Source organism: Pogoniulus pusillus, chromosome 4, assembly GCF_015220805.1.
Source record: "Pogoniulus pusillus isolate bPogPus1 chromosome 4, bPogPus1.pri, whole genome shotgun sequence".
NCBI classification, from domain to species: domain Eukaryota; kingdom Metazoa; phylum Chordata; class Aves; order Piciformes; family Lybiidae; genus Pogoniulus; species Pogoniulus pusillus.
This window is the reverse complement of record NC_087267.1, coordinates 25,541,149-25,560,074: the sequence shown is the minus strand read 5'-3', so window position 1 is coordinate 25,560,074 and position 18,926 is coordinate 25,541,149. Positions and strand designations below refer to the sequence as shown.

Below are 18,926 nucleotides of genomic sequence, written 5' to 3'. Positions count from 1 at the left end.
AGAGTAAGAGTGGTGTCAGGAGATTAAAACCCCGTGGTTGAAGCATGGCTCCACTACAGGTTTTGCAAATAAAATCTGGGTCATGTAAACAATGCCTTCATTAAAGAAATTTTTGGCAAATAAATTTTAATAAAATAAAATCCTTACTTTCATGTTTACTTACACAATAAATTCTACTTTCAAGCAATCTGCCTGACAGGTTCACCAAGCCAAACAAAGCCCTCACTTGTGTTTACCTTTGTTTTCATGTTTGTGTTGGTTAACAAATGTTTTTCTCCATCTGTGTTCACATGATAAGCATTGTTAGTGCTAAGCCATCCACCTTTCTGTCCCAGTGAGGTACAGACTTTCCAATTATCCAGGCCTGCTGCTATAAACTGATAGATTTATGACTGCAATCCCACATTGGATTACCACAAGGGAGTCAGTTACCTGCTCTAGAAAAATAACTTAATTAGTGGCTTTTGAGGTCATTTTGCAGATCTAGGGAAAAGATGTCTCTCTCCCTACTGTTTTTCTTGACATTAAAGAGATGATTTATAGGTTTTGATGGTATTTCATTAAAAATAACTGAGCTCTTGTTACCCATTACTGTCAGCTCTGATTAGTTTAAAATGCAGCTATGACCGTATTCTTCCTACATAATTTATCTCCTAGAAAAAAATTACATCTTGGAATGTAAAAAATATTCAGAGGAAGATTCAGAATTGCCAGAAGAACAAATTTTGGAAGTGATATTAAACTTTCTTTCTATCTCAAGCAGCAAAGCACTGGCAAGAGCAGACTATCTGGTCTTTGCCCACCACAGAGTTTTACAGATCCTTTGAAACATTTGGTGATGGCCATCTTCACAGCCAGGAAACCAGATTAAACAAATGATGGGACAAATCCCACACTAAATTAATTACTGCTAGATGCAGGAGGTTCTTGTGAAATCTCTTTACTTAGTCCTTGCCCTTTCAGCCGGAACAGAGCTGCAGAACAGGTTACCAAGCTCATTATATTTCAGAGGAAATAAAGCACTGAGCTACTTTTTTTGTTAACTGGTAAACAAACATGAAAACAAATTTGACTATGTGATTATTTTTATTTTGCAGTCAGATAAATAATTTAAGAATTTGCAGACTTCCACATACGTTAGTCAGGCTGAAGTTCAGTTGTTGTATGGCCACTACAGGCCTCACCTAGCTTCATAGGAACTCATAGTAATGAGGACCAGACAACACTTCAGAGGACTTCCAAGAAATCCATGCAGGTGTTTACTTTCAGATTAATATTCCTTGCAGAAAGCTGAACACAAATGGCTGTTTTCCATTGGATGCAAGTATCTGATAACTGGTCAACATTATCAACAGCACAGTTCACCACAAATTAGGATCACATTTTCTAGACGGGATGTTTATTTCAGTTTCTCAGAGAAGACAGGTGATAAATGTATCAAGCATTTCTGAAAAAAAAAATCAAAGTTCTTGGACTTATTTTTTTTTCCTAAAATCTGTTTATTAAGAAAAAGCTTTTCTTTTTACATACAAAAAATAGAAGGAACAAATGTACTGGAACTCATTACCTCATGTCATGGCTGTACAACTGAGTATGACAAAAGTTGCAGAAAACCTAAATATTATAAAAAGTCACCTCCAAAAAGAGTCTCTGACAGAGCTAGAATGAGACACAAACATGACCAACATTAAATAATCATGACTCACAAGTAGGTAGAAAGACAGAGCAATATATCACAAGAGGCCTCATGCCAGAGGATGTTCCCATTTCAGTATTAGGCAGGGCAATCAGACAAATTTAATTCTTTAAGAAATTACAGCATCTGGTGTGTCCTGCAATTTATTACCTACTTTCCTTTTCAGAGCTGGAAAGGCTTTAACATTTTGCTTAGAAAAGAAACTCTGATGAGATGGATATTTTGTTTTTTACAAACAAATTCTTAAATTTTGTTGCTTTGTCAATGTAATAATTGCCATTGGAAGGCACATTTTCCTAAGGGTTACATGAAAGAAAATAAGGCAATGAAGAATACTGAATTCAAAGCTGTGAACTGAGCTGAGTACTCTTGCACTTCCATCTCTGGCAGCCTTTGCTAAAGCTTGCAGAAACTAGAGACCTGTCACAGTGCCTTCAGGGCGCCTTCCTGCAACCTGGGGCAAATTCACCACGCTCCACCAATGTCATGGTTAGGAGTACCATCGGGGAACAAAATCCTCTCACAAATGGGTATTGTGCAGATTACAAGAGCACACATGGGGAAAATAATGAGAACAGACACTTAAATGGCAACAGAAGACAAAGATTTATTTTTAGAGACTTCAACTGCTGTTGACTGCTCGAGAGACATCCAGTAAATTTGTAAGATCACCACAGATATGACTACATATGCATATTCTGTCTATCTCACTACCAAGCCCTCTCTTTGTAAAGGCACTAACTATAAATAATATGAAAACAAACAGATAAAATGCCAAGAAAAAAACCCAACACAAACAAGAAACAGCTGATTCTTTGTATGGACTTCTGTGTTCATGTTAGTGTACATTCGTGCTTTAAGTGTACAATCTAAAAATTAGAAGTCACCTTTATTTTGGCAATACAACTGATAAAATGAAACATGCAGAACACAGCTTGATAGAAATCAGTGCATAATTTTGTCAGAATGAAGCAGTTCTTTATCATTCTTTGAGAGTTGGGAATACATTCATATTACAAGGCAAAATAAACTTCATCCAAAACAGACAACATCTGTCTTCGGTGTAATGCATCTGCTTTTCTCCTCTTCTCCAACATCTTTGGATAGTAAAATCTATGTCTGACCACAGGTTAATTGTATGGTTATATTTTGACAGTCTTCACAGTGCAGCAGGGCAAGACAGAGCTGCCTGTATTCACTGCTCTATCTCCAGGCTATCCATTTTTAAGTCAGGGGGTTTAAAGCTAATCACTTCTTCGTACGTAATTTCTGTAGGGAGAGTGTAAGGGAGAGAGAAAATTAGATGATATTCTCTTAAAAAAATAAGAAAAAAGAAATTCCAGACGAAGTGGTTCCATGGAAGTATGTGACCTGCAGTTTGTATTTCCAGCCTTCTTAGAGTCCAGATTGAAACCCAGACTGAATTCCTTTGGAATCCTTCTGCTAACTTCAGATTACAAATTAGATTCACAAATACTGTTACTGTACAGTGTATCTGTCCCTTTTGGTTAATTGCTAAAACACACGGGCCCTGATATGGAAACATTAATTACACTGTGAGATGAACTGCCAAAATGATGTAATGAAAGACAGAATGTAATGGAAAATGGCCTCTCTAAAAGCATTCAAACAGGTTTTAATATGTACGCTTTTAACTGCAGGGAATGTTCTTTATCATTTCTCAGTCAATTGCCTTCAAGATAAATCAGTTGCAATTCTGTGCTAATGTCTTGGCATCCAGGCTTTGGAAGTTCTTTATCTTTTATTGTAACCAGCTTAAGGTCCTCTGGAGGGAAAAAAAATAAAATCAATCTCTTAGATGTAACAGTTCTGTTTTCATCGAGGGCTTAGCCAGAAACGTTTGTTGCTATTTCGCCCTGCGTTAGGAACAGCCATTTAACTTTCCAGGCTGAAAGTCACATCCCGTTTTGTGCCTTGGGCAGTAGTGGAATATGTTGTCAGCAGCTACCTCATACCTATTTTCTCAAGTTAGATATAGTATTTTAAGGACCAAATCCTGTTCAGACATATGTGGCTAGTAGTGCATTACCTCAGGTTCTGTTTTCCAAACAGTGATTTTTTAACCATATAAAATTTGTGGCTATCAGCTTGTTTATTAAACAGATCTGAGACAGCTGCAACACCTGCAAGTGGGCCTAGCGCTCCTCTAAAAAGTCTGTAAAAATCTTTGGGATGAATCTTGTTCACACCCTGGCAGTGTTATGCTGTAGGACTATGTGTGTACTGTGACCGGTATGCCAGTTCAGTGACAGTTTGTTCTGTAAGAAATTTTGTGTGCAGAATTTCTGAGGTGGAAGGAGTCATTAGTCACTCATTCAGTAACTCAGTTGTGGCTTTTAAGTAGTATCTGTCCACAGGCAGACAGGTAAGGTCTAGAGTGGTCCTGACTGAATTCAGAGGAAGCCAGGATCAAATGAGACACCTGAGTTTGTATTAGAAATTCTTCCTGCTGGCTGTACGTAGTGCGTTTATGAAACACCTTACCTGGTCCTTGTGACACCTGCTCAGCAGAGAGTAGAGAAATTAAGCTGTGTGCAACTGGAACAACAGTCAGGGAGAGGTAAGTACGTAGCACTCAACTAAACACCATGCTCTGGGCCACTAGAATTTTGAAGTATTTTCTAACTGATTAAACATGTCATAAGGAAACCTACAAGTTTGGGTTGCAAGCCTCAGCAGCATGCAGTGGAGGCTAAGGAAACTCTTAAATGCATACTGTGCAGTACAGAATGTCCAAAACCTCATTTTACCTTGGTGCTCGGTTGCTCTTGGGATCAAGCATCACTGATTTTTAATTTCAGCAGAAAGAGAGAGGAACTATTCAATTGAAGCCTTGAGAAAATGGGATCAATAGTTCATCAACAATACCAGTATTTTATGCAAATGGTGACTTATTATGCCATTTTGCAAGATGTGCAAAATTTCTATTTGAAAGGTATTAAGTATTTGAAAGGAAAAAGTTTATTTCCCCAAGATAAAAATACATCTAGGAGGGAGAGCTGCATATCCTGTGCCAGTTTTGATATTTTTGTCTCAGGTTATTTTTCTCCCCACTGGATAAAGAGGGCACTTGACCTGTAGTTCCAGCAAGGATAGTAATGTGAAAAAAATAATAGTATTGTTTTTCCTGGAGAATTCACTTCCATACCCTCATTCCAGCTCAGCAAATGTTAAGCTATGATTGTCCCTGAAATAATTTCAACAGTTTCATCATAAATAGAAAGTGAGCTTCATGACTCTGAAATTGTTAAACCTTTCTGGTAAAGACTCACGCAGCTGAAGAAGTAACAGAAAACAAACCATCAACTGCTAGGTACAGCAGTGAATCGAGTGTGCCTCTCAGTAAACAGGATGTATGGACGGTGCTGTAAGCTGCCAGGTTTTGCAGAGGAAAGCATGTGAAGGAGTAAGCAATACCAGTCAGTCATCCTTTGTACAGATGCATCAGGTTTCTAGATCTCTAAGAGGTTACTTTATTGTAGAGAGACCTATGACCTCACTCCTCTCTTTCTTTGAGATACTTTTTTCTGTAGTAAGTCTGCTTGTATTCCCTGCAGTGACTAGGATAAAAGATGTCACAAGTGGAAGGACATGAGTAAGACATAAGAGGTCAGTATTTTTTGTTGTAGACCTGCCCGCTATGCCAACGAACTTTTGTAAATCTATATAAATAGAAACAGAAGAACATTTGTTTTATAGAATACATATTTCCTCTTAAGCCACAGAAAGGACAAGAACAATTAGTTTTCTAAAACATTACTCTCAGTTTAAAATGTCTAGTAAGGAATTGTTAGCATAATATGTCCTCATTAGACAATGATGAAATTGGTCTGTATTTTTTCAGTGTATTTGCAAACTTAATGTTTAGCTACATTACTTCTGTGACACTGTAGTGTAATGTAATCATAATGCAAGCATGGAATTAACTAATAATAATAATAATAATTCTTTAAAGTTATTGCACAATTTCTCAAGGATGAATTTTGGGGTGTCACTTCCAAGTAAAATGATTAACTCATCTTCAAAGAGGATCAACAGCATGGTCTGTCTATTAATTTCAACTACTTGGCCATCTAGTGAATGATATATGATTAACAAAATACATGTCTACATGGAAAATATTAATCTCCCATTCTCCACAAAGCTAGACCAGAATCTCAGATAGTGTCATTTGCCCTGGGTCAGTTACTTTGGATGAGGATCTGACCTAAAAAAAAGCAAAGCAATACAGAAAGCAATACATAATATCTGGTTATTTGGTAGCTGGCATCAGCTTTTATTTAGGGGTAAACCTGCCATAGGGAACTTAGTGAGGAGATGAAAGTCTGGGAAGGGAGTGTCATCTGGAGAGGAAACACAACCCTTTGCACTTCTCATCTCCCACAAATGCATACATGGATTTATCTTGCCTCTCTGAGCCGTAGGAGTTCAAACTGCTCTGGTTAGAAACAGAAGAAAACTGTTATTTAAGTAAGGTTTTGCTCTGCTTCATATATTAACCACTGTGTGCAGTTCTGTTACCTTTCCATTCATCTATGGTTCGCTCCTTATTCTCTATTGACTCATCATACAGCTCGGCCTCAGGTTCATCATCTGGATCGTGATATTGTACAAAGTATGGATGTGCAAGTGCTTCCGAGGCAGTAATTCTTTTATCGCTGTCTAATATAAGCATCTTCTCAAGAAGATCTACCGCTAAGGGAAAAAGAGAAACAGTTCAAAGACAGAAATGACCAGGCACAAACAAAAGAGAAGGCAGCTGTCTACACACGGTTTATTCTCATTCACCTTAAACACAGCTAACATTACTGACAAACCCACAAAATTTAGACAATGTAAGTTTTGAGAATGTTACAACCATGAGTATGATTTTCAGAGCTGAAGGAAGCTTCTGGTTTGCTTGTGGCGTGCACAAAGATTCATTATAGTTTATTTGGTATCTGATTCACCTCTTCAGACATCCAAAGTTGTCATTATGAAAAGATCCCCGTGCTTAAAAGTTAAATATCCTGTATTGCACATCATGCACTTAATTTGGTTCCTAATCAGTACAATCTTCAGTAATTTAAAATTGTGAATGTGAGATCACACTTTTAATTAGCTGCACCAATGAAATAGTCAGATGAAAACCACAAAGCACAAAGGACCAAGCACAAACAAAATGCTTGAAGTTGACAGCTGCAGAAAATCAGAAGAGAGATCTGCAAGACCAGTTTTTGGTTTATATGAGAAGTTTATCCTAACTGTTTAAAATGTTATATAAAAACATTTTTATGCTTTCTTATATGCATTTTCATTAACTTGCCTTTATGATACTAATATGTAGCATGCTCTCATGTACTTCATGCAAATAATTTCATTTTTTATAAAGAAAGCATTCACTTCTACTTGTATTTGTAAAAGTGAAGTTGTATTTTAATACAGAGAAAGAACTCAAAAGATCTTAACTCATAATACTTCCCTATATACGTTTCAATGTGTACTCAGTGGAACTGACCAGGTGCTCTAAGAAGATGACTGCAGTGATTCAAACGTCTCCTTTGTCATGTCACATGAAATGGTTCACAGAACAATCTCTTTTACACAGGCAGAACCAATTGGTCAGGTGTAAAAACAATTGTGCAAGATCATATCAAAAGCTTTTCTAGACTGGTATCCTGTGTCCAACAGTGGCTAATACACTCCTAGGAAACAACACTCAAAAGGGTCATTCAAGTCACTATGCTTCCTGGTATATCCTTCTGCTTGCCAGCAGTTTACAGCTCATAGCCTTCCTGAGCCAAACATGATGTCTGTCGTCTAGACCTTGCAGCATTTATTTATTCCTGCTATATGTAGCTGGCTCTTTGTTTTTCATGCACAGACCATTTTCCTTTAGGAGGAAGACACTTGAAAGCAAAGCAGTCTCAGGATGAAAGGTTAAGCAATGCTATCCTCAGTGATCTGATCACTATCATGCGGGCTCATACAGCCTGTGTTAGTGAAAGACTTAATCTATGCCTGTCTGACTTTCTTACCTAATGGATTGGCACCGCGAAATACAGCTTTCAAATCCTGTTGAGGCATATGTGGAAGAGATTCAATGTATTTTCTCGCCTAGGAATAAATCAATACACATACCACATGCATACAGGTTAAATTTCACCCAAGAGTAACCATATCAATAGCCATATTAACTCTAAATAAACAGACTTTTTTTTTCTTTGCTTCTTACACATGGAAAACCTTGTTTACGTAAAACAATAATGTGCTACTCTGTTTTAGACAGTTACTCCTATATATTGCACAATAAGCAAAGGAGTTTTACACAGATGTATTTTACTCTAAGGGTTAAGCATCAGCAAATACATTTTCACCTACATTTACTGGTTTAGTATATCCCCAGTGAACACGTGCATGTAACGTTCAACCTAAATTGCAACCTAAATCATCTTTAAGTTACTCTCAGCTAAGTGGTATAGTCCAATCTGTGTCCTTCCATCCTCACTCTCCTCTCTCAAATAGTAGCTTTACTAACTGAAGAACAAGTCCTGATACTCCCAGGGTGCAGATCTCCAAATGTTTAACATAATTTATAGTTTTCCTTGTCATTGTGGCTGTGAAAGGCTCATCCAAACTCAGCTAGGAGAAGCCTACCCACATACTAGACCCACAAATTGCATGATATTTGAAATGTCCTGGCATTTAGGTGAAGTCCCTGGCAACTGGAAGATGGAAGACATTACACCCCTTTTAAAAGGTTTTAAAAAGGTAGAAAGGAGGACTTTAGGAACTACTGACTTGCCAGCCTCAACTCTGTGCCTGAGAAAATCATGGAATAGGTCCTCCTAGAAGCTATGCTAAGGCACATGGAGGACAGAGAGGTGATTCGAAACACCCAACATGGCTTTACTAAGGATAAATCCTGCTGGACCAGCCCAGTGACCTTCTACAATGCAGTGGATAAGGCAGGGGCAATGGATGTCATCTATCTGGACTTCACAAAAGCTTTGACATGGTATCCCACAACGTCCTTCTCTCTAAGTTGGAAATATAGGGATTTGATGGGTGCGCTGTTTGGTGGATAAGGAATTGGACAGATGATTGCTTCCAGAGGGATAGGAGCTTGATGTCCAGATGGAGACAGGTGACAAGTGGCATCCTGCAGGGGTCTGTACTGGGACCAGTGCTGTTTAATATCTTCATCAATGACATAGTGTGATTGAGTGCATCCTTGGCAAGTTTGCAAATGACACTAAGATGAATAGTGTGGTCTATATGCCAGTGGGACAGGATGTCATCCAGAGAGATCTGGACAAGATGGAGAAGTGGGCCCAGGTGAACCTTATGTGATTCAACAAATGCAAGGTACTGCACTTGGGTCAAGATGATCATCATTATCAATATAAGCTGGAAGATAATGTGATAGAGAGCAGACCTGTGGAAAAGGACTTGGGGGTACTGGTGGATAAAAAGCTGGATGTGAGCTGGCAATGTGTATTTGCATCCCAGAAGGCAAACTGCACCCTGAGGTGCACCAAAAGAAGTGTGGCCAGCAGATCAAGAGAGGTGATCTTGTCTCTCTACTCTGCTCTGGTGAGACCCCCACATAGAGTATAGAATCATAGAATCATAGAATCAGCCAGGTTGGAAGAGACCTCCAAGATCATCCAGTCCAACCTATCACCCAGCCCTAACCAATCAACTAGACCATGGCACTAAGTGCCTCATCCAGTCTTTTCTTGAAGACCCCCAGGGACGGTGCCTCCACCACCTCCCTGGGCAGCCCATTCCAATGGGAAATCACTCTCTCTGGGAAGAACTTCTTCCTAATATCCAGCCTATACCTACCCTGGCACAACTTGAGACTGTGTCCCCTTGTTCTATTGCTGGTTGCCTGGGAGAAGAGGCCACCCCCCACCTGGCTACAATGCCCCTTCAGGTAGTTGTAGACAGTAATAAGATCACCCCTGAGCCTCCTCTTCTCCAGGCTAAACAGGCCCAGCTCCCTTAACCTCTCCTCATAGGATTTGTGCTCCAGGCCCCTCACCAGCTTTGTTGCCCTTCTCTGGACATGTTCCAGCACCTCAACATCTTTCTTGAATTGAGGGGCCCAGAACTGGACACAGTACTCAAGGTGTGGCCTTACCAGTGCTGAGTACAGGGGAAGAATAACCTCCCTTGTCCTACTGGCCACACTGTTCCTGATGCAGGCCAGGATGCCATTGGCTCTCTTGGCCACCTGGGCACACTGCTGGCTCATCTTCAGCTTACTATCTATCAGGACTCCCAGGTCCCTTTCCTCCTGGCTGCTCTCCAGCCACTCAGTCCCCAGCCTATAGCGCTGCTTGGGGTTGTTGTGGCCAAAGTGCAGAACCCTGCACTTGGCCTTGTTAAATCTCATCCCATTGGATGAGTAGTGTGTCAAGGTCTGGGCCTCTCAACACAAGAAGGACATGGACCTGATGGAGAGGGTCCAGAGGAGAGCCACAAAAATTATCAGAAGGCTGGAGCTTCTCTCCTGCAAAGACAGACTGAGAGAGCTGGGGTTGTTGAGCCTGGAGAAGGCTCTGGGAAACCCTTATAGCAGCCTTCCAGTACCTGAAGGAGACCTACAAACAAGCTTAGGAGGGACTGTTTACAAAGTATGCAGCAGTAGAACAAGGTGCAGTGGTTTTAAACTAAGAAAGGGTAGATGTAGATTGGACATATGGAAGAAATTGTTTATTGCGAGAGTCATGGAACACTGGAACAGCTGTCCAGGGAGGTGGTGGAAGCCCTGTGCCTGGATACATTCATAGTCAGGCTTGATGGGGCTCTGAGCAATGTGATCTAATTGGGGTTGGATTAGATGACCTCTAGAGGTCCCTTCTAACCCTCTGCATTCTATGATTCTATGAAATGTCAGTGCTGAGCCTGACATTACATGAGCTATGGATTTCTGGGGTGAGGTGGATAGGTTAGTAAGAGAAGAGCTGGTCCTAAGGTCTGGGATCAGACAAAACAGGGAAATGTGACACGGAACAGTTAAAGAAGAGGCAAATGGCTATCTCCAAATCTGTGAAAAAGCCCAAAGTGGTCTTTGAACAAACCTTCATAGTTTTAAAACATGTTTGTGTTACCCTGCATCCTGAGCAATCAATCCAGTCAGGAGACTATCTGCAGGAGGCTGACTAAGCATCGTTGGCCTACTGAAGAGGGCAAGGAAATAAAGTTATTCCCACCAAGCAGCTCCATGGCTTCAAGTGCAATATCAGATTGAAAACTGGGGATCTATCTTCTGGGCTACCATATAGAGACTACAAAATACTTTGACATATCATCTGTACAATCCTAAAACCACACTTTGTTAAACGGATCCTGTTCCCTATGCTGCTCTCTCTGCCATCATCTCAATTTCTGCAGTTATGATGAACTGAAATAAAAATATCCTAAATCATCACATAGCACATGTTCTCTTCTAACTGTTCTAATTTAATGAGGCAGATCTCTTAGTTTTTTGGCTTCGTGTAAGATGGAAGCATATTCTATGAAAACTCTAGGCTAGACACATATTTCAAGATTTAATAAAAGCAGCAAGCCTTCACATGTTATGTCTCCAACCTATGAAAACTATATTAGCATTTTCCCTTTCTACTAGGGGGGCTGACAGCAAAGTGTTCTATAAGGATGATATTTTTCTTAGCAAGTGTAGCTGGTTACACAGAGAATGATGTTTAAACACCAGTCAAACACAGGCTTTGCTTCATCTATTTTATGTCTCTAAAGTTCATAAAGGCATCAAACACTTGCTAGAAGGTCAAGGTCAAGGTGTGCAGCTCCTATCAGTTAAGTCTTCTAGGGCATTAGCTTAGACATATGTATGAACAGCAGAGAAAAAGCACTATTACACATTCTTGCATGGAAGCTATGAACTAGGGTAGAAACATGGGAAATTTAGCTTGTGACAAACGTCTCTGCATGGATATCAATTAACATCACTAATCCAAACTTGACTGGACAAGATAAGGTCAAAATTATCTCTAACCTTGCCCAGAAGACCTATCAAAGTATACTTACCTGCTTATAAATTCTCCTCAGAAACCCAAACAATAGATTCCAGACATTTAATTTATTCTGAAAATAATTAAATGCAATCACCATTTAACCCCACATTAATATGAAAGACTGACAAAACAGCTCAGTAACTTGTGCTAAAACATCCTATGAGGTTGAACTTTTAGTTTCCAGTTCTTTAATCCCCTACTTGTAACTCACAATAAGCTTGGCATTTCAGAAATCTGTTAGAGGAATGATAAAAATAGTCTGGCACTGAAAGCTGCATTAAGAAATACCTAAACAATAAGGCCAAATTACAAGGTAAGGAAGAACTAGAATGAAGGGATAAAATAAGCACTCCTTTATAACAGGCAAGTGCCCCCAAGCAAGGTATGTATGTTCTTTGATACTGTTCCTCTAGGTAGCAGTGGCCCAGAGGTGACCTAGCAGCATTCCCATTCATTAACTTGTTTTTTGTCTACTTCCTGTGCTCTAAAGGGACAATTAATCCCAGTAAAACAGTATCAGGCATCCAGTAGCTAACCAATGTATGCTCTGAGACACAGGAAATTAAAGACAAAAACAGATACTATCTCCAGTAAATATTTAAGTTGCTTAATCTCACAATCCAAAAGCTCAAAAAGTGACTAAATTGCACATTTGTATACACAGCTCCGAACATGTTACCGCAAAAAACATAGGAACTTAGTGACTTACAGAGGCTACAAAAGAACCTGCACTTAGGACAGTACAGTCTGAGATTTGCTGGTTGATTTGGTCCCTGGCACAAGGATGGATTGTCCTCCTGCTCTGGCCTTTCACAAGTGCTGGGTACACAAAAGTCCTAAGGCTATGTGGTGGCCTGCTCTGATGAGGTTTTGTTATGCTTTGACCTTCCAGCAAAATCATGTTGCTCTGGCTCTCCTACTGCTCCTGCTTGCTTAACCCACTAGCGCTCAGAGAAAACCCTTCAATAGACACACAAGCTGAAAAGCAGCCTTTAGTATTAGACTGAGGTCTGTTCAGAAAAGGTGTAAGAAAACAGCTTCAGCTAAGAAGGTATGGGGGTGCTGTTGCTTATCTAAATTTTTACACTGTGCCCATCACCTGCCTTTATCCATACCACATTTCATTCCTCAGTTAGATACCCACGGTGTCCCTCAGGGATCAGTGCTGGGCCCCATCCTCTTTAACATCTTCATAGATGATCTGGATGAGGGCATGGAGTCAGACATCAGCAGCGGGACTTTGACCGCCTGGACAGATGGGCAGAGTCCAATGGGATGGCATTCAATAGCTCCAAGTGCTGGGTGCTGCACTTTGGCCACAACAACCCCATGCAGAGATACAGGCTGGGGTTGGAGTGGCTGGAGAGCAGCCAGACAGAGAGGGATCTGGGGGTGCTGACTGATACCTGCCTGAACATGAGCCAGCAGTGTGCCCAGGTGGCCAAGAGAGCCAGTGGCATCCTGGCCTGCATCAGGAATGGTGTGGTCAGCAGGAGCAGGGAGGTCATTCTGCCCCTGTACTCTGCACTGGTTAGACCACACCTTGAGTACTGTGTTCAGTTCTGGGCCCCCCAGTTTAGGAGGGACATTGAGATGCTTGAGCATGTCCAAAGAAGGGCGACAAGGCTGGTGAGAGGCCTCGAGCACAAGCCCTACGAGGAGAGGCTGAGGGAGCTGGGATTGTTTAGCCTGGAGAAGAGGAGGCTCAGGGGTGACCTTGTTGCTGTCTACAACTACCTGAGAGGTGGTTGTGGCCAGGAGGAGGTTGCTCTCTTCTCTCAGGTGGCCAACGCCAGAACGAGAGGACACAGCCTCAGGCTGCACCAGGGGAGATTTAGGCTGGAGGTGAGGAGAAAGTTCTTCACTGAGAGAGTCATTGGGCACTGGAATGGGCTGCCCGGGGAGGTGGTGGAGTCGCTGTCCCTGGGGCTGTTCAAGGCAGGATTGGACGTGGCACTTGGTGCCATGGTCTAGCCTTGAGCTCTGTGGTAAAGGGTTGGACTTGATGATCTATGAGGTCTCTTCCAACCTTGGTGATACTGTGATACTGTGGTTATCGCTTAAAGTGAATCCTTTAAATGTAGCTTTGGCAGGGAAATTAAGTGGTTTTTTTTTTTTCCTTTACTAAACTTCTATATTGAGGGAGTCATACTGAGTTAAATATCATATTATTAACTACAGACATTATCATGAAAGTGCACATCACACAAGCATCCAGAGAGATGAAAAAATGCAGATTTCAGATTGGGCATCCAAATAAGAGCATTCATGCAGAACACTGATTTGATTCTGATGTATCTGTTTAGATCACTTATAGCAATGGAAAACACAAAAATGACAGAGACATGATATTTAATAAAAATATAATGCTCTGAAGTGAGCATCAGTTTGAATATATTACAAGCATGGCGGTAAAATAAAAGATCATTGGGACCAATTACAAAAGTAATTTAAAAAACAGAGTACATCAGAACAAGCATCAAAATGAATCTAGCTACAAGTCAGAGCATTTGGATACCTCTAAAAAAGGGATTTTTAAAAAAAACTTTTAAAAAATGTTTAAAGCAGAGCTAAGTTTAAAGTGCTCAGTTCCAGTGGGAGCAAATGTTTTACACAGCCAGTGACATGTGACAAAGAGAAAAAAATACAGAAATTCAATTAGCCAAATGAGGCTGTGAACTTACATGTTCTGATGATATCTTCTTCAGAAGTTCAGAACTGGGTGTTCCCACAATTTCCATTATTCTCTTTAGCTGGTCAATATCTGTATTATTTCAGGGAAATAAACAGCACAGTCCTTCTGGGTTTAAACAATTAATGAGTTTTCATGCAGACAGTGAAGATGTTCAAAATTATTCAACAAGACAATTACCTTATAGTCTATGGAAGGAAACCAAATCATACCTGTTTCGGTCTAGGCCTGGAGAATCAAATTCTCTGATGTACTATATGAACCTCTCAGATATGCCTGTGTGTGAGAAAAGTGCATGCAAAATATTGCTTTCCCATCCTAGTTCCCAATTTAACATATTCTTAAACTTTAATTTAATAACACAGTTATGTGTCAGTGGTCTGAGGGAGTTCTGAAGAACAGTTTGGTATGATGCACCACACAGGGAGATATTACTAATCTGAGGGCTGGCAGAAAAATTCTCATTTAAAAACTGCTTTACATCAGTCTTGAAATGAAAAACATTGAAAGTGTTAATATTTAATTGCCATATATGATCTGTAACATATGTTATGTTTTCCATAGAGACACAAGCTTAATTCACAGCTTTAAATCGAGATGAACATACAAATGTAGACAATATTTTCTAACAGAAAAATAAATCAATTATTTATTGAAAACTAGATGGAACATCTCTCTTATGAGGAGAGACTGAGGGATCTGGGGCTCTTTAGCTTGGAGAAGAAGAGACTGAGAGGTGACCTCATCAATGTTCATAAATATGTGAAGGGTGAGTGCAGGAGGATGGAGCCAGGTTCTTCTCAGTGATTCCCGATGACAGGACTAGGGGCAGTGAGTGGAAGCTGAGGCAAAGGAAGTTTCATGTAAACATGAGGAGGAATTTTTTCACTGTGAGGGTGACAGAACACTGGAACAGGCTGTCCAGGGGGGTTGTGGAATCTCACTCTCTGGAGATATTCAAAACCCACCTGGACGCATTCCTGTGTGATCTGGTATAGGTACTCCTGGTCTGGCAGGGGAATTGGACTGGATGATCTCTCAAGGTCCCTTCCAGCCCCTGACATCCTGTGATTCTGTGATACTGTGAAATCAAAGTGTGAAGTACAATCATCATCCAGATGATGGATTCCTGGACAATGCCTGTAGTTACCACAGAGCTTAACAATGATGAGCACAAAAGAAAGGTCAGCAAGGAGACTTAGTGTCTCAAATCTCTTGACAGTTTTTTTCAGGCAGTTCCATTTTAGCAGAAGCATTTGCCTTTTGACAGGTTTCAGAGCAGTAAGAAATGTCAATATTCAGCACCCAAGAATGTGTCATTGTTAAAGAAATTAAAATTAAAAGTGTTCCACTTCTGATATAGTAGTTTCCTCATTCTTCATAATATTTTTTCCAGTTTTATTATTTTACTGCTTTTCTCTGCAATGGCTCTTTTTCTCCTCCTGCCAGTGCAGGAAACACCAGTGGAAAACCTTGATGCTCCACCAAGGACTACAGCACAGCACTGAAGAAAAGACAGAGTTTTGTTGTTTCTGTTCCTATTTGTTGTTTCTAGACCTTCTGGCCTTTTTTTATAACAGGACACAATATGATAATATGCCTATTAATTCCTCTATTTAAAAGTTAATTTGTTGGTGGTTTAGGAGTTTTCAGGATAAAAGCAGTTCGGCTTTTTAAAATTATATTAGACAGTAAAAAAATTTCGCCTTAGTGTCAGTTTTAACAGATCTTTCTTCACTAAGATACACAAAAGCAAGAAATCTGCTCTGTTGTATCTAGTTTATGATTTAAATACAGATAACTAACAAGCAATATATGTTACTTATGAACAGATATTCTGTTACTGTTTCTTCTTCCTACTGGTGGGCCTCATATTGAGCTGTTAGATACACTAAACTGAAAGATTAGGAAAAATTGTTTACTGTTTATAGAAGTGTGTTACCTCAAAAACATTTCTATAGAAACAGTCAAGTCTTTAGAGGAAAAAAAAAGAAAGTTAGAGTAATTTTATAGCTGCATTTTATGGTTTATGTTAAGGATACAATCATTTCCTGGAAATAGGGCTTTCCCTTTCAATAGCTCTGCCATGATGCATCCAACTGACCAGATGTCAACTGCCAAAAAAGGGAAAGAGAAATGCCTGTGATGAATTGAAGAGATCCTTAAACAGAGCTGCTTCTTGGTTTAAAACCATCACTACATCCAGTTGTAGCAAAATCCAAGTCTTCATAGTTTACCTGTTTGATTGTAGTGCATCCAGTTCAACATAATTTCTGGAGCTCTGTACCATCTTGTTGCAACATATCCGGTCATTTCATCATCAGTTTGTCGAGCTAAACCAAAGTCTAAAATCTACAGACAACAAAACAAAAAAACCCAGACAAACAAACAACAACAACAAAAAAACCACAAACAAAATGTCTTTGCATTTCTTGTAGGTACTGATTTTCCTCATTACTCATTTTTGAGTTTATCCAGAGTCACTCACTATTGGTGAAGTAAAACAGCAGCATGGCAGATGAGCTCATCCGCACTCCCCACTGTAAATCTGCATAAAGAGGCTTCCCCTGTGATGAGCCTGGCCCTTTTTCGTCTAAGGCAAACTTTACATTTTGCCTCAAGTTCAATTTTCCACTTACATTAATTTGCTAAAAGTAAGAGCTGTTGCTACAAAAGATGAAACACTATCAGCTGGGAATGTTTGTGCAAGATGCCAATAGCAAGTGCCACTGGCCATAAAAATTTTAAAGAACACAAGAGCTGATCACAACTCTGCAGGACTTCTGTTGTTTCCCTCTTACATCTATCTAAGCATTTACACCAATCACGAATCATTCCAGTGGCACTAGGAAAGAAACACACCTCCTGCATAACAAAGTCGATTTAAATCACATGCCATCTGGTTTTGGTAGCACTCCCTCACTGAAACAACAAAGGAACTCTGTTTAGGTACACATATTACGCAAGGGTTTGATAAGCAAAATGTTCTTCTCCATATCCTCTCCCTCACTATACTGGCAGGAAATTATTTCAATTATATTTTTCTCCTGCTTATTTCTTTGTTTTCTACTTTTTGATTGGTCCAAATCCCACAAATTATAGAGCTGAAATGTATCCCTAGCTGAGAAGGAGACTGTTGTGAAAGGGTACCATTTGAGCCTCAATGCTGTCCGTAAAGTCAGTCATCCAGAAATGTGAATTAGGTTCAACAGCAGCCTCCAGTGACATGATCCAGGATTATTTATTAAGCTGATGGCTAATCCTTTTCAATGGAAGTATGAAAAATTTAAAAAGTATAATTCAAAATTCCTCAGTTATAATCCAATTTAAAGATATCAAATGCCTACAGAAAATTATTAAGACATAAATAACACATTAACATCTTCTCATATACTTTAAAAGCATTATTCCTTTATTAAATAAGCAAAAATAAAAGCATGAGGCAAACAAGGCATGAATAATAGCATGAAACTCAAACACTAATGCTTTTACTTTTATAAGGGGTTTCACCAATATTTTTCTTAAACAGCTATCATATATGTACACAAAAAATATATTCCTTTCTTTTCTTTCTATTCCCTTTTTTGTTTGTTTCTGGAAATATCCACTAGATGTTCTACTAGAAAACAATTTGGTATCAAAGGAAGTAAAACTAAATATATAAACAAAGCAGAGTAGTGTAACAAATGGTAGACGGGGAGGTGCACGGATACCACAGTAATGGAAACAAATAAAGAAGGGGAAAAGATTCAAAGTCTCCTTTACTTACACTAAAAAAATACAGCACATATTTTAGAGTGCATGATCAGACCCAGATGACTCATAAAATTTCACAGATGCTGAATACATGCATGAAAACATTAAAGGGATAATCATGAAACTTGCTGAACATCTGCTAGTGTCACTAAACCAAACAAGAAACTGCAATTTCTCACCACAGATCTGGATTGGTGCAAGAACCTAACTGCACTGCTCTTATTCACTGTTGTGATTTTTCTTTTCTGCTGATCTTGTAGTATTTGAAATGTTTTCTTAAGTCCCTCACAATTGGAATAAAGTTATTACATCATACGCTTCTGGCTGTCATGGAGAAATGCTAACTCATTCTTAGGCTTCAAGGCTTAGAAAGCTAGAAGATAGCTTTTCCGTCACTGGAGTATGATGCTTGTTATGTAGTGTCATATAATTGATATAAATGTGTATATTAAAACAGCATTTGAGAACTGTGGAGTGCAGGGGTCTTTATGATTAGTTTTTTCGGCTGAGGTTGTAATTGGCAATGTAACTGGCATATTTTCCCATATAATTAGGTTGTAAATTCTATAGATAAAAAATAGAAGCATTGCAAGGCTTCATCTAAACTGAGTAGATACAGATTACTTATCACAGGTTAAACTTTCCAAATATATTCAGTCAAGCACTCATTCATGAGCCAACTTATTAGCCTACATACCATCTGAGAGGAAGTAAAGATGAACATCTTGCAAAGACA

General features: G+C 39.4%; 1 protein-coding gene across 3 annotated transcripts in view; it reads right to left on the bottom strand.

Annotated features, from left to right (window-relative positions):
* Positions 1–2,283: 2,283 nt before the first annotated feature.
* MAPK11 (mitogen-activated protein kinase 11) overlaps positions 2,284–18,926 on the bottom strand; it is a 38,353-nt gene continuing 21,710 nt past the window's right edge. For 2 of the 3 annotated variants that reach the window (XM_064142409.1, XM_064142411.1), the window contains exons 7-12: positions 16,672–16,786; positions 16,477–16,548; positions 14,427–14,506; positions 7,735–7,813; positions 6,239–6,412; positions 2,284–2,965 (exon numbers count right to left, since the gene is read on the bottom strand). In XM_064142409.1, the coding sequence (XP_063998479.1) occupies positions 2,892–2,965; positions 6,239–6,412; positions 7,735–7,813; positions 14,427–14,506; positions 16,477–16,548; positions 16,672–16,786 (594 nt within the window). In that variant the 3' untranslated portion in view covers positions 2,284–2,891. The other variant, XM_064142410.1, reaches the window with a different exon arrangement.